The sequence below is a fragment of the Triturus cristatus genome, chromosome 9 (assembly GCF_964204655.1).
Source record: "Triturus cristatus chromosome 9, aTriCri1.1, whole genome shotgun sequence".
Taxonomy (NCBI): Eukaryota; Metazoa; Chordata; class Amphibia; order Caudata; family Salamandridae; genus Triturus; species Triturus cristatus.
This window is the reverse complement of record NC_140592.1, coordinates 74,527,407-74,541,632: the sequence shown is the minus strand read 5'-3', so window position 1 is coordinate 74,541,632 and position 14,226 is coordinate 74,527,407. Positions and strand designations below refer to the sequence as shown.

The following is a 14,226-nucleotide window of genomic DNA, read 5'->3' as shown; positions in this document are numbered from 1 at the left end:
GTGATTATATGCATTAGCGCATGTTAGCACACTTTTACCCGACACCTCCCTTTGCATCTCTAATGGGATGCAAAGTGGCGTCACTGGGCAGTACAACCTTGCAAATATCGCTGATGTACACATCGCGATATTTACAAGGCTGCCCACGCATTTTAGCAGACGTTAGTTATTGGAGAAAACAGTTGTTTTCACCAAAATCTAACGTCTGCTAAAATGCAGACTTAGCTATACTTACCATTGGGGGTGGATTATGCTGATACGACCACAGGGTCGTATCAGCAAGGTTATCGCCGTTTTCCATGGAACATCGCTGGTTTTCCAGCGATGTTCCATGGAAAACATCGCTATCGCTGGGAAATTATCGCCATTGCACTATACGTTGTTAATACAACGCTAGCATGGTGATAATTTCCTGCGATAGCCAGCGTTAATATTTTTTCACTAAGAGCGGCCAGCGATAATTATTGCTGCCGCTTGCTAATATGCCCCAAAGATTCTGCATTGGTGGATGAATGAATATATACTTGGATGCAGAGATTAATAATGTTTGTAGGCAGATGGATGACTGCACCAACAGGCAGGGGCAGGAGACAGCAGCAGTGGTGAAGCACGGTGGAGAGTGTATGCAGCACATCAGCATGGCTCCCTGGGATCAACCAATCAGAGAGTCTCATGAGTGAAAGGCCACAGGGGGGAAGAGCTGCTCCAGTCCAGTGAGCCAGGGGTCAGTGAACACAAACGATGACAGCCAAAGGCCATAAAGGAATATGAGATGGTGGGTGGGGAGAAGATAACATGTATTAGAATCAGCTTGGACAGGCAGTAAATCAATTGGGAAACGAGTGCTTGTGGAAAGAGCCTTTAGTTTGTTTGGTAGTAGAAACAAATGTATAGCGGTATTCCTCAAGCCGGAATCCCGCTGTGCCTTCACAGTGCCGTCATTAAAACAAACGCGTCTTTAGTATGCATTTGTTGAGCACGCAGGTCGTTATAAGGACTTGTCTTAGGGGGGTGCTGGATTTTGAAATAGGTTAATTTACTATTCCAACTCCAGTCTGCGCAACAGTAGGGAAGGTGTTGGACTTTAAATCCAACACCATTCCACCAATGAGCCCCCCTAAAGCAAGTCGTTATAATGACTTGCATGCTGAACGAATGCGTACTAAAGACGCGTTTGTTCCATTGCCGGCGCTGTAAAGCCAGAGCGGGATTCCGGCTTTGTTCTAATGGATGTTTCACAGTAGAAAAATGGCGGACACCTGCAGTCTCACAAAAATATTTCTGTTTTTCTGACAGTACAACTCTTACTACAAAAAGGCGGAAGGCAGAGATGCTGAGATGGCCGGACGTGGCCACCCTAAACAGCTACATCTTTTGGGCTCCCTTTGATTCTGATTTGATGCTTTCAGCCCACCTTGATCACTGAGCCATACTTTGTGCTGGCAACGGCCTAAGGCATAGCTGTTTCATGAAGTAACCTTTTTGCCAGTTTTGGGCTGAAACATAACATAGGCGTGGGCACCCAAATGAAAGTGGCTCCATACTATAAAAAAGTGGTTGTCATTGGCCAATCGTAGCAGCTCTATACTTGGTGACATATCTTTCTGATGGTCATTGAGAGGTGGGGGAGCATATGCTTTTAGTTGCTGCTGGGATGGTTTGTGGATTTTAAATGTAATTAATTTATTTGTTTGCTTGAGTAATTGGACCCATCAACAATTAGTTTGCCGACAATCCTATTAATATTATACGTTGTTAATTGAATGTGATTTCAGTGAAATCATGGACTGGCTGGCGTTTAATGTCTATGATGGAATACACTTAAAAGAAAACAGGAAGGCCATGTACTGCCTTTTAATTACAGGACTATCTCTCTTACCTACATTGTTTTAAAAGCTGATGAATGTTTCTGTGTTCAATGAAGTGATTGTCAATTGTGATTTATTGCTACCTATAAATTGCATTTCTTTGACAAAGAAAACTTTGTAATCTGGGAAAAGTGAGTTTAGGGAGATTTTTGGTTCTTTCTAGCACCTTTTTAGTACCTCCCTAACTGAATTGATATTTCCATTTGACAGTTTCACTCAATAGTAGTTGCACTTGAATTCACCTACGAACAGGACTTCTCTACTGTTCTGTCGCATACCCGTGTCATTATGAATAACAGCTCCGGCAAGTTTCCAGCCATAAGGCGTCCATTCATATCAACACTTGTCCATTGAAGAGAACTGCTGGCAGCTGCCTTCTGGACTTTAAGTAGACGGCTATGAGATCTGTCCGGCATGTGATAATCACATGTTTGGCGCTCTTTTGCAGATAGCTTGGCACGTGTCGCCATTGGGGCAGGGAAGAAGGGTGTTAAAAAATCTTGATGAACACTGTGCCGACGCACCTGAGATATTACTATTACTTCTCACATTTAATTTAAAAGGACATCGGCTTCTAAACTTTACACCTGAATATGGATATTTCTAAAACTTTGAAACCCTGTAAATGTATAAGAGACAAGTAGACATCTAACACTACCCTACATGTAAGTTACTTAAACAAGCTGCCCTTTCAAATAAGTGTGCACACCTTGCAGATTGCACTCACACTACGTGGGAGACCACGCTGTCATCCAGGAATCTGAACTTGGCTCACCCCGACCCAGGAAGTTATTTCTTTTTTCTATAAACCTTGGTGTTTATGGGACAAAGGCAATGTGATACGCAAGCCAACTACTGCTCCAGTGGCAGCAACCAGGGCAACTGGGTAAATCCTATTTGCAGAGTTTGAAAGTTGTGGGTTACCTGATGCCATTTCTGGTGTGCCAGCATCTGACTCAACCAGGACCCTCAAGAATAATAGAAGTGAACATCTGTTTTTGTTGCTTCTGTTCCACAACCGGTTCTTATCAGCAGTGCAACCATGAATCCTTCTTCAGAGGTCCCAGCTCTTGCAAAGGTGCCACCAACCAATCTTCAGAAGCCTACAGAAGAGAAGTCCACTAGTGTGCTTCAGTATACTCTCTAGAAAGACCTTGAGAGGGATAATTGAGTCTGCTGTAAGGAAGCACACGGGTGCGGCTTGAACTACTTAGACGATCATTAAGGATACCATAGTAGAATAATACTAGACCGTAAAGTGATAAATCAGAATGATGGATGACGTGGACGGAGTTGCTGGATCCAGATCTGATCAATGCTGCTGATTCTTAGGCACCAGTGTACAAAAAAAGTTCACAAATGCAATTAGTGACCATTTCTACACAATCTCGTATCGCTTATTCGAAGAGAGCCACACTGGCACGGAAGCAGCTTCTGCAAACCAAGTCGACATGGACTGAGACTACACCGTAAATTATTCACAAGCTAGGTAAACATGGCGTTAGCACTGTGAGTTTGCGCTCTGCAATCTCGAAGGAACATATCCAAAGTAAACATCTCGGCTTAGTCCGGACGCTCTCATTTTGTTATAAACAATGTAATAGTTGATGGATTATATTGCTGATATGCGACCTTAAAAAACCCTAGCAGGTGGTGTGCCGGAAGAGCCCAAGACTGACTGAATTTGCATAGGCATAGCCATCTTAAGGCGTGAGTCAACATTTCTGGTGTACAGAGGCGGAACAAATTGACCTCCGCTGGATACATGTAAAGTCTAATTTCTACTCTTCGGCATGCATCCGCACTTTGCACTATAAATATGGGGGTGAGGGTATGGCTTGGATCCTGGTCAGTCGGAAGTTGACTATATGGTGAGATGTTCAGCTCCAGGAGGACTTCTTGAGCTGCACAAAATACTGACTGGGAGGGTGCAACTGAAAGCCCTGTGTGGCCCGCTGCACCTCCACCGCACATCAGCATTTAGCTGAGTAACAGCCTTGAGACACAAGACCATGTATCACCAACTGACTGCTGCACCTCCACTTATTGCAACTCCACTTTGTGCCACTAGCACTCAGATGAGATGGCCTGCCTGCTTCCTCCCAACAATGCCAGCTGCAACTGCAAACCTCACAGCCCGCACACATGGATCTACTATCTTGGAAGGTGGCTTTGTATGTGCCTCATACCCTGGTCCCAGGCATGTCCAGTAAATCATAGCATGAAATGCAGGAAGTAAAGTCACTTTCAGAGGCACTGGGTTTGGAGGCGGGGACGTGAGGGTACGGCCATCCAAGGATAGAAGTACTCACACAGAGGTGACCAAAGAAGTTATTACATTTGACCAAAGCTATCCAATTACAAGAACACACATAACATAACAAACAGTCTGCAGCCAAAACCATGCAAGGTCGATGCACTTGCCCATCAGTCATTCAAACTGGCATTGTCACACCTACTTAACTGCTAATGGTCCCACAGAGAAGGCTTGCTAATGAGTTTTTCTTTCATGTACTTCAAATCTGTAAATCCTCCTCATGTGTGTTCATGACCAGGAGCATTGCGTGTTAATGCCTTGTTTTTGTTGTAGTAGTTTTTGAAGATGATGCTTGTTTGGAGGTACAACTAGTGTAGAACCTGCGAAATGGGGGAGATGTGTTGCACTTGTTTCTGCGGCACAGAATATATTGTTAAAGGATAGAAAACCTTGTTCTTTTATACTTTTAAGATGGCCGCTGTACTGCATGATGCAACATACATTGTGTTGTCACATTGCTTCACCCAATGTGGTGGCCATTTTTTAAGCACGGTTAGCTGTACTTTCAAGATGGCCACCATGTTGTTTGATGCAACGTGACAAGATGTGACGATGCAATGCACTTTGCATCGTTCAACATTGCAGCCATCTTGAAAGTATAGAGAACAATGTTTTTATTGATTTCTACACATTTAACACTGCCAGTTACGGCACAGCGGAAGTTCTTTGGGAGGATGGATGAGAGGAGACATGTGTAAGAACAACATCCCATGCATTACCAAGGCTGCTATCCAGTGCCTGGAGTGTCACTGAAAAGCATCAGGTTGGATGGAGGAGATTGGGTGAATCGTTGTAGCAATAAAAAGTGCACAAGACCCTCTAAAGAACAAGACATGCACATTCGTGTGTACCTCCTATCCTGTTTCCGTCCCCTGGAGAATAGTTTCTTTACTATTGCTTTTGATTGGTTATATTTTATCCTTCTACTGTTGGCATTATGGAACTACTTTATTCATTCGTTTATCACTCCACGAATGTGCATGTCTTGTTCTTTAGAGGGTCTTCCGCTGTGCCGTAACTGGCAGTGTTAAATGTGTAGAAATCAATGAAAACATTGTTCTCTATACTTTCAAGATGGCTGCAATGTTGAACGATGCAAAGTGCATTGCATCGTCACATCTTGTCACGTTGCATCAAACAACATGGTGGCCATCTTGAAAGTACAGCTAACCGTGCTTAAAAAATGGCCACCACATTGGGTGAAGCAATGTGACAACACAATGTATGTTGCATCATGCAGTACAGCGGCCATCTTAAAAGTATAAAAGAACAAGGTTTTCTATCCTTTAACAATATATTCTGTGCCGCAGAAACAAGTGCAACACATCTCCCCCATTTCGCAGGTTCTACACTAGTTGTACCTCCAAACAAGCATCATCTTCAAAAACTACTACAACAAAAACAAGGCATTAACACGCAATGCTCCTGGTCATGAACACACATGAGGAGGATTTACAGATTTGAAGTACATGAAAGAAAAACTCATTAGCAAGCCTTCTTGAACGAAGCCCTCAGCATCTTGACCTACATCTCTGTTAGTATCGAAGAATCTCCATCACCCCGGAAGTTCAGGAAAGAACTGAGAACCTATTCCTTCAATGAGTACTTCACAGTGCTCAGCTAGGGTCCACCCTCCTGGACCCACCAGAAAAAATATCTAGATCCATTTCCCCACTTCTGCCCCCAAATTGCCGAACACAATCTTAAAAACATCTTCTATTCACCTATATACACCTCCCTAGTCCCAGCTAGCTTAGCTTCATATAACACATCATTATACAAGTACACATAGACATGGTATAACTTCTAAATGCTTTCCTTCAGTATGCATTTATTAAAGAACCATAAATTACAGTTTTTTAAGAAGTCATGTGTCTTCATTGATTACCACACGTTCCCCCTGAGATATTGTTGGTCACAGGATCATTATAAAGTCAGGAATAGTGTAGTCTTCTAATGCAGAATAAAACTAAGGCCTAGGATTTAACTTGTTTGTCTATAGCTCTGCCTCAGACTGAAACCTAGTAGAGTATGAGTGTTATATGAAATTTAACCCATTGAACACCCTCATAGCCTTGTGGCTGCTTGAAACCACTCTGCAGGTGAAGAGGGGAAAAGGAGTTACAACAGCAGGGTGTGGGGCATTTCACTATTTTCTGAAGTCATTTGCAACGGGCAATGGAAGAGATTTTGGATTCTATGCCCTATGAGAACAGGGATCAACCCCAAACTCTTTATAGTTCTGTGGGAAATGCAGCAGCCAATTTTGGCAAAATATAAGTCTATTCTCCTTTCTTTCCGTAAAGGAAAATTCCCATATACTCAAAAGTCTTCAATTTGAGCAATTTCGTATTATTTCACCGGCCCCTCTTCTAGGAGAATTCATTCACTAAGTATGCATGTTTCTAACATCGAGTTACTTTCCTCCTTGACCTCGCCAATACATCCTCAACTCTAACAACATCACCACTGCTCCCAACCTTTCTAACAAAGATGGAGTCTCCAGATCTAGTTACAATACTCAGCATCAAAAGAATGTTAAAACTACAAAACTCTCTCATCTTCATAAATGGGGGCCAGAAAGATACAGAAAGTCCTTATGAGCTGTGGCCCTCTCTGTCTTCCTCCTTAGACCAAGCCAGCCTCATTAGATAGCAGCAGGGTTGATATTAATGTAGATACTACTACGGAAACAGGGGTGGAATCCTCATTATAATATCTACAAACACCAAAAGGGACCTACAGAGCTAACTAATGCTGCCAGCCTATGTCATAAGGTAAACAACACACGTCTACCACTCACACTGCTTTCACTGACCAAACACAGCGTGCCATAACACCATAACCGCACAACATGGCAACACTTCTTTATAGGCTCAGTAAAAAGACAACACTCTCCCATCCGTACACCTTACGTGTTGTATCTTGATTCAATGTGTGGGCAAGCATTTCAACACCCACCTACCAGTGGCAAATGCTATACAGCTGCAACTACATAATAATTATGGGTAGTTTTTCCAAAGTTGTTTTGATTGAATGTGTTATATATACATGTATGTGTGCCACTTTGTGAGCCAGGTTTTGCTGATGTCATCGCAAGGCAGTTCCTCTCTCTGACACTGCTGTATCAGCTGTAACTGATATGTATCAGTCCACATGTGTGCGTGCTTGCTGGTGTAAGAGAGTGTGTATATTTGAGGGAAGCTTACACAGCCTCTGCTGGGGGTTGATTACCAGGGAGGGTGAGTACAATTCCCTCCAATTGTGATATCAGCAATAGCAGGCTTAAGTTATGAACATCGCACTACACTAACTATGTACTTAGTCCAGAGGTAGAAACGTCAACATATGCATTGAACAAAGCTGAATATTGAGAAAGAGTCAACAAAAGAAAACTAATTTGCGCAGTGTATTCAAGGCAGATCACTACCCCTCCTCAAGAAATGTAATGGAAGTACATTTACATTCCATGTAAGCCAAACTATATGCAGACCAGGGAGTGCTTTTATAGAGCTGGCTCATCTTTGTGATGTAGATCTACTAATATGCTGCAGGCTCCATTGCAAAACCTCTGTGATGTGAGTAACATTTTTCTCCAAAAGATTTCATAGGCAGATGAGCTCCATAAAATGTACCCACTAAAAAACTGTATAGAGTAATTCATTGGAGCTATCATGGGATCTCAAGCTTCTGTGTGCCATGTGGCATCACCTCATCCTCAAAGGTATATAATGAGAACATGGTGTGAGATGTACAGTTATGTGGATCTTACTCTAGTTAGAAATAAAGAACTTACTCCCAGAACTCTGTGACAGGAGACGTGAAGTTTGTCACATTAAGAGACATCCACAGGGTCTTGTTCCTCCGAAAGGTGTCCTCTACGCAGTTGTCGGTGTTCCATGTCTGGTGACAGTAGGCCCAGGGCAGTTTGCTCCGGAAGGACTGCAAGAGATAGTACATCCCCCAGGCCAAGATGATGATGTAATATACATTCAGGAGGGACACAATCACGATGGAAGCATAACCGATACCTGGGGAAGCAAATGTAACAGTTTACCCGTAGTCATTCCTTTTGAATTAAAAGTTAGAACAAATTTCCTAGTGAAAGAGTGTATACATTTCTCTGAAAGGTTGCAATCATCAGCTCTACAGTGATACCTTTTGTGGTAGCCATGAACTTACAGTGACACAAGGTTCTAATATCATGCCTTACTATCTTCAAAATATCATATTGATAGATATGGCAAGACTGTAATAGGGTGATTGCAGAGGTAGGAAATTGGCAGGAAGAAGGTGGGAGTAAAACTCCCTTCAAATGAGCTGCAGCTGCTTGGTGTAAGCAATTCTTTGGGAATGACATTCAGATTCACTTGCAAACTTTCCAATATTGTTCTTTCACTCCTTGAATAGGTCATCACATTTATAAGCCACCAGAAGCCACTGAGTACCAGTTTCTAAATCAGGTGATTTTACATACGCAAAAAAGAGTGCCATGGGAAACATATATCGCATTTTCCACAAGACTGCTGCCCTTCCAAGGAGATCACCCAGGTCCCATTGTTATGCCACCTGATCCTCATATACCGCCCAGGATATGCATGTCGAGATATAATCCAGAAATCATTTTGCATCATTAAATGAATTTACGCTGTTACTAAACTTCATATCGACTTAACTTGACAATACAGCGATAGTCAATATTTTGGATGTAATGTTGTTGCAGGTCGATATTGCTACTGCAAGAATTCAGTCCCCTCTGCTCAACTAGATTGTGCTTTCTGACAAATAAATCACACTTCCGGCTAATTATATCAAATAGAAACTACTTCATTAATATTGTTCATTGGGGTGACAACCAATACTTGGAAAAAGAAAACATTAGCATAGTTGCACATGAATAAAGACATCTATTTGAGGAGAAAATAACAGGTTACGTATCAAGAAGTCAAAGTAAAAAGAACTTCGACAGAACCTAAACAGCCAATTTAACCAAGACAACAATGATCTAAACAGAACACTATACTGAAACTTAATTCAGGGAATCTTTCAGCTCAAAGCAACACCTGACTCTTTTAAGAGGGCTGTAGCATTATATAAAACTCCCAGTCCATCACTGGTTTTTAAATGTATTCTCCTTGTGGCAAGAAATATTCCCTGAACTTCAACAAAAATTCCCATTATCATTTAAAGGGGTCTTATTCTAGAGTCACTTCTACTATATGTTTTTTTATGCTGGTTTTGTGGAGAATCCTTTCCTTTGACTTATAGTAGTCTAAGCCAAGGTTAGCCAACTTTGGTCCAGGAGTGCCAGATCCATGACACATTGTCAGGAATCCACATAATATAAATTAACATACAATGAATTTAAACTGAACTAATTTACAGCCGGGTTAGTAATATTGAAATTCTGGCATGGATCCAGCAATCCCGAAGTCATGTTTGGCATTCCATACAAAATTCGGCTAGCCTGTGTTTGAATTCTTTCTAACTTCTCAATACCCCCTAGAGATTTGAGCTACAGAACTGGACACAGTATTCTAAGATTTCTATTGCAAAGCAACCGGCCTATTACTTGTTTAGTTAAGAGAGGAGTACCACCCTTGTAATGTCACCATCAACCTTGCAATAAGGACCAGAGGTGAAACACAAAATTACCACGCTTGTAGTTCTAAATTCGGGTTGTGTAATGACCAGTTGTAAGAAGAAGAATTAAATAGCTATGGTCAATGTTAAAAGCCAAATATCTAAAAATAGAGATGAATTTAGTTGTCTTATAGATCTGATCTGAGAACCAGTAGCTCGCTCTCAATTTTCCATAAGATGCTTAAAACCTGGCTGTTTTAATCATTGACTTCAGGAGCAGCCCGCAGGATGTTTCAGGGTATCTATACCATGACGTAGCGCTGAGAAACCTTTGGTTGGTTAGCCATGTGCTCTACAAATCTGATTAATAATAATAGAGATAAATCATGGTATTACAGGCTCCTAGGATTAGCCAACTTTTGAAATCGTGCTCTTCAAACCTGTGCAAATAGAGTAAAAAAAACCTAACCGCTACAAAAAAAAATGATACATAACATAGCCCATTTGAAAAAATCAGAGCGAGTTTGACTCAGCTTTCATGTTTGTTAGATGGTTGAGTGACAGGAACACTCACTAAGCACCTATAGAGAGATTCCAGTTTGAAATAATGATTTTATTTGTGAAGTTATTAAATCCTTTTTCAAAATCATAAGTAAGTGCTAGATGCAGCAATTGAAAAAATTATTATGAATATTATATGCGGGCAATTCAAAACACGGAAGATAAAGATAGTAAACTACTTTTTTGAGCAAGTAGAAAGTACATTTTAAGTCACAGAGAACCAACATTGCTATGTGTTAACAATTTGAAAACTAAACTCATCTGCGGTGGTGATTCCAACTGTAGTTCTGTATAGCAATTGTATTGTTTCTGGGCAATTGAAAAGTATGTGGTAATTCTACCATAATCAATAACCCTTGGTATAGACTTGGGAATGGTTTGAATCAGCCCAGCTAGCATTCAAACCAGTGGTGAGCAGAACTGGCAAAATAAACTTTTGCCTTGTGTGTGAAGTTGTAAAAACAGAAGAGCCAAACTACGGAAAATAGTATATTTGCAATAAATAAATCCTGCAGTTATTAACTGAAACTCAGAAAAAAATGAGTGTGACCATTCTAGGTGAAAATATTAATTTCTAGCTACTTACTCAAAGCAGAAAACTTAAAGGTGTTAGACAAATGATGATCCAAGTATAGCATGTCCTTAGTTCAGATTTAAGAATTATAAATATTGAAACCATATTGATGTAATTTATGGTTTTCAACACAGGAGTCTCTATGGGCATCATGTCCGCCACGTAGCATACAATCAATAGGGCAGTTATACTGACAGTGATGATGCTATTTTTTTTATTTTTGCAGATTCTCATTTGCCACCCTTTTCTAAATAAGGGTATTGGGTTTCAAATGACAAAAAAAGCTTTCATGATCCAAAAAATACATCAAGAAAACCACTGACAACCAGATTTTGTCCACGGTATTAGGAAAATTCATAGAAAAACAAAAACATAAGAACATACTGGAGGAATCCAAATCATGGAAAATCAATTTTAAGATAAGACAATTTTAAGGAAATACAAAAAAAAAAAAATTCAAGGCAACCTTTTTCATTTTAAAGAAAATCCAAAGTTACATTAAACTTGGGTGAAGTCTAAGACTACTGTGGGATTTTTGGGTTCAGGGATGGATCATGTTTAGGGTGATGAGGGAGTCCTTAGAGGTCAGCAATATTTGGTGATAGGGCAAAGAATGGGGCTTTTATGGTTTAGAGATGGGTGGAGTAAAGGTGTAGTGAGTTTTTTTTAGGGTTTATGGATGAGTGGTGTTTAGGTGTGTGATGTGTTTTTAGGTTTCAGGGATGGGTGGAGTGTATGGGTGTTGAGAGGTTACGGTTCAAATATGGGTAAAGGCTGGGGTGCTGAAGAGCTTTTAGGGTCCAGGATGGGGTGGTTTTTAGGGTAGTGAGGAGTTTTAAGTATTCGGGATGGGTGAAGTTTAGATGTAGAAAGAGGTTTTTAGGGTCAATAATGAGTAGTTTAGGGTCATGATTTCCTATGGGTCATGGATGGCTGGTGTTTAAGGATGGTGAGGGCTTTTATAGAGTGAAGGAAGGATGGAGTTTCGGTGTGTTGAGGTGTTTTAAGGGGTGGGTTGGGTTAGGAATAGAAAGGAGTGCTAGGGTTAAGGGATGGGTGGGGTCAGAGGTAGTGAGTGATTTTAGAGTTCAGAGATGGTGGATTTTTTCGGTAGAAAAGGTTTTTAGGCTTCAGGGGTGGGTGTTGCTTAGGTGTGGTGAAGGGTTTTCGGGGGCAGGGATTTATAGTGCTTAAGGGTTGTTAGAGGATGTTATTCACAGGTGATGATGCCTCCGAGAATTAAAAGCATCTGAAGTAATTATCTAAGAATGTAGATGATATACATATCAAATTATGTCACCTGAAGTAAAGCCCTGAAATAAATATCTCTGACAAAAATGTTGCTGAAACTAAGACCTGCAACCATTCCATGTACATAAAATAAATAAGCATTTAAAAGCCATTTTTAACTAAAAAGACTGTCTATGAATTGGCTTCTATGAAAAGGTAAATGCTATTAATTCTGAAAATGTTCATTAAACAGTTTAGATGAAATGGTTTCTCAGTTATGGTATTCCATGGAATCGTTTTCCTAAGAAATCACATACAACGGGTGCCCCGCATTACATGTAGAAAAATGTGTGCTTTATATGGCTTTTCAATTTCTAAACTAAGCAAAAATGCTATCTAAGCATCACTTTAAAATAGCAGTATGTTCCTTCAGCTGACAAATGCAGAAGCATGCTGTGCAATAATCCCTGTAATGTTGGCAACACATGGTAGGCTCTATTAAGTTAGAGTTTACAGAAGATGATATTACTTTCAGGTTCTCAAAATACTTGCCCTCCCAATTACGAGTGTTTGTGCTGACAAGGGAATATGATGTACTTGCTTGCGATGGCTTTAGAAGGCATCTGTTTATTACTGAAGCTGATATTGCCAAGCATTCACAGTTTACATTCCAATAAACTCACAGTAGATTATGCTGGCTCATGAGAGAAAGGTGGACATTTATTAAGGGGCAGATTTACAAGCCCCTTGCGCCGCCGGTTCATCACGTTGCCTGCAAAGTGATATTTACAAGCAAAGGTAAAGTCACCCTGCGTGACTTTACCTCTGCTTGTAAATATCGCCCCTGTTCACGCAACACTTTGCGTGTTAGGGGCGTGACATGAATGTTGCTGTGGGTGTTCCCACGTAACACCCATGTCCACTGATGCATTTTCAGATTTACGAGAAATCGTAAATCTAGTAATGCGTCAGAATGCTCCACCACCCTAGGGGTGGCATAGCAAGGTGCAACAAGAAGAATTGTTTTCATTTCTCCTCATTTTTTTCCTCTTTCAATGCGTGCTGCATTCTACAGCATACATTGGTAGAGGAAATCACCTCAATTGATTGTTTTTGTGCAGGAAGGTGCCCCTTCCTGCAGAAAAACAATCTCCCCAGAACGCAGGCATCCTTGCACCATGTGCCAGCGCATGGCAGTAATTTGTGCACCAGCCCAGGGGGAAGCACATAGATGTGATATATTGTTGTAAATATGTTGCATCCCCGTGCTTCGAAACTAACGCAGCGCGGCGCAGCAAAATGACTTGCGGCACCGCACTGCGATAATTTCTTGTAGATCTGCCCCTAAGTTTTTTCAGAGTGTTTAGACTGACTACACAGCTGAAACAGGGGCCACCCTCAGACGCAATGGGAAGCAACAGATTTCATCAGATGACCACATCACTCGAACACACATCAGAGAGAGGTCAGTTTACACTGCATGGAAGATAAGAGACGGGATTCAAGGACGCACATATTTCGAAGATCAATATTAGCACTGATGCAATTCTATTTGTTCCTTTCTGTCATCACGCAAAACAATGTGGGATTATCATTCATAGAAAAGTATTAACTTTTCCAATGTGCTAGATATTAGGGGTGTGTAAAGTTTGAAAAAAAACACTCTGCAAACTTTGCAACATTGTCTTCAAAGCTTTATTGATTTTCCAACCCTTGCAAAGTTTGCATTTTTAAAATCATGAGAAGTCCTCAAACAGGAGGATGTAATATAAGCAAAACTTACTTATAGTAAGGTTTTGCGAGGAATTCTTTATGAACTGAGTGGGCAATATTTAATGGTTTCCCTCCCCTATGAGTGACTCAAAACTAGAATAAATCCATCTTTATGATTTCAAGTATGGTCCAGAACGAAAAACACATTTAGCAACTACAGGCTGTGAATTAAAAACAAACAGCACAACATTTTCTTAATTATCCTCATTTTTGACAATGCCCTCCTGACCACAGATGAAGACTAGCCTGTCTCCTGATATTGCTGGAACCTTTCAACTGCCTTCGAGACAGTCGACCATTCCACCCTCATACGCACCCTG

The 14,226-nt window shown here is 40.9% G+C and overlaps 1 protein-coding gene across 1 annotated transcript in view; it reads right to left on the bottom strand.

The window, feature by feature from the left end:
* SLC6A6 (solute carrier family 6 member 6) overlaps positions 1-14,226 on the bottom strand; it is a 271,368-nt gene that overhangs the window by 94,284 nt on the left and 162,858 nt on the right. The window contains exon 5 of the mRNA XM_085624442.1: positions 7,982-8,216. Coding sequence (XP_085480568.1) covers positions 7,982-8,216 — 235 coding nt within the window. The remainder of the gene's footprint in view (positions 1-7,981; positions 8,217-14,226) is intronic.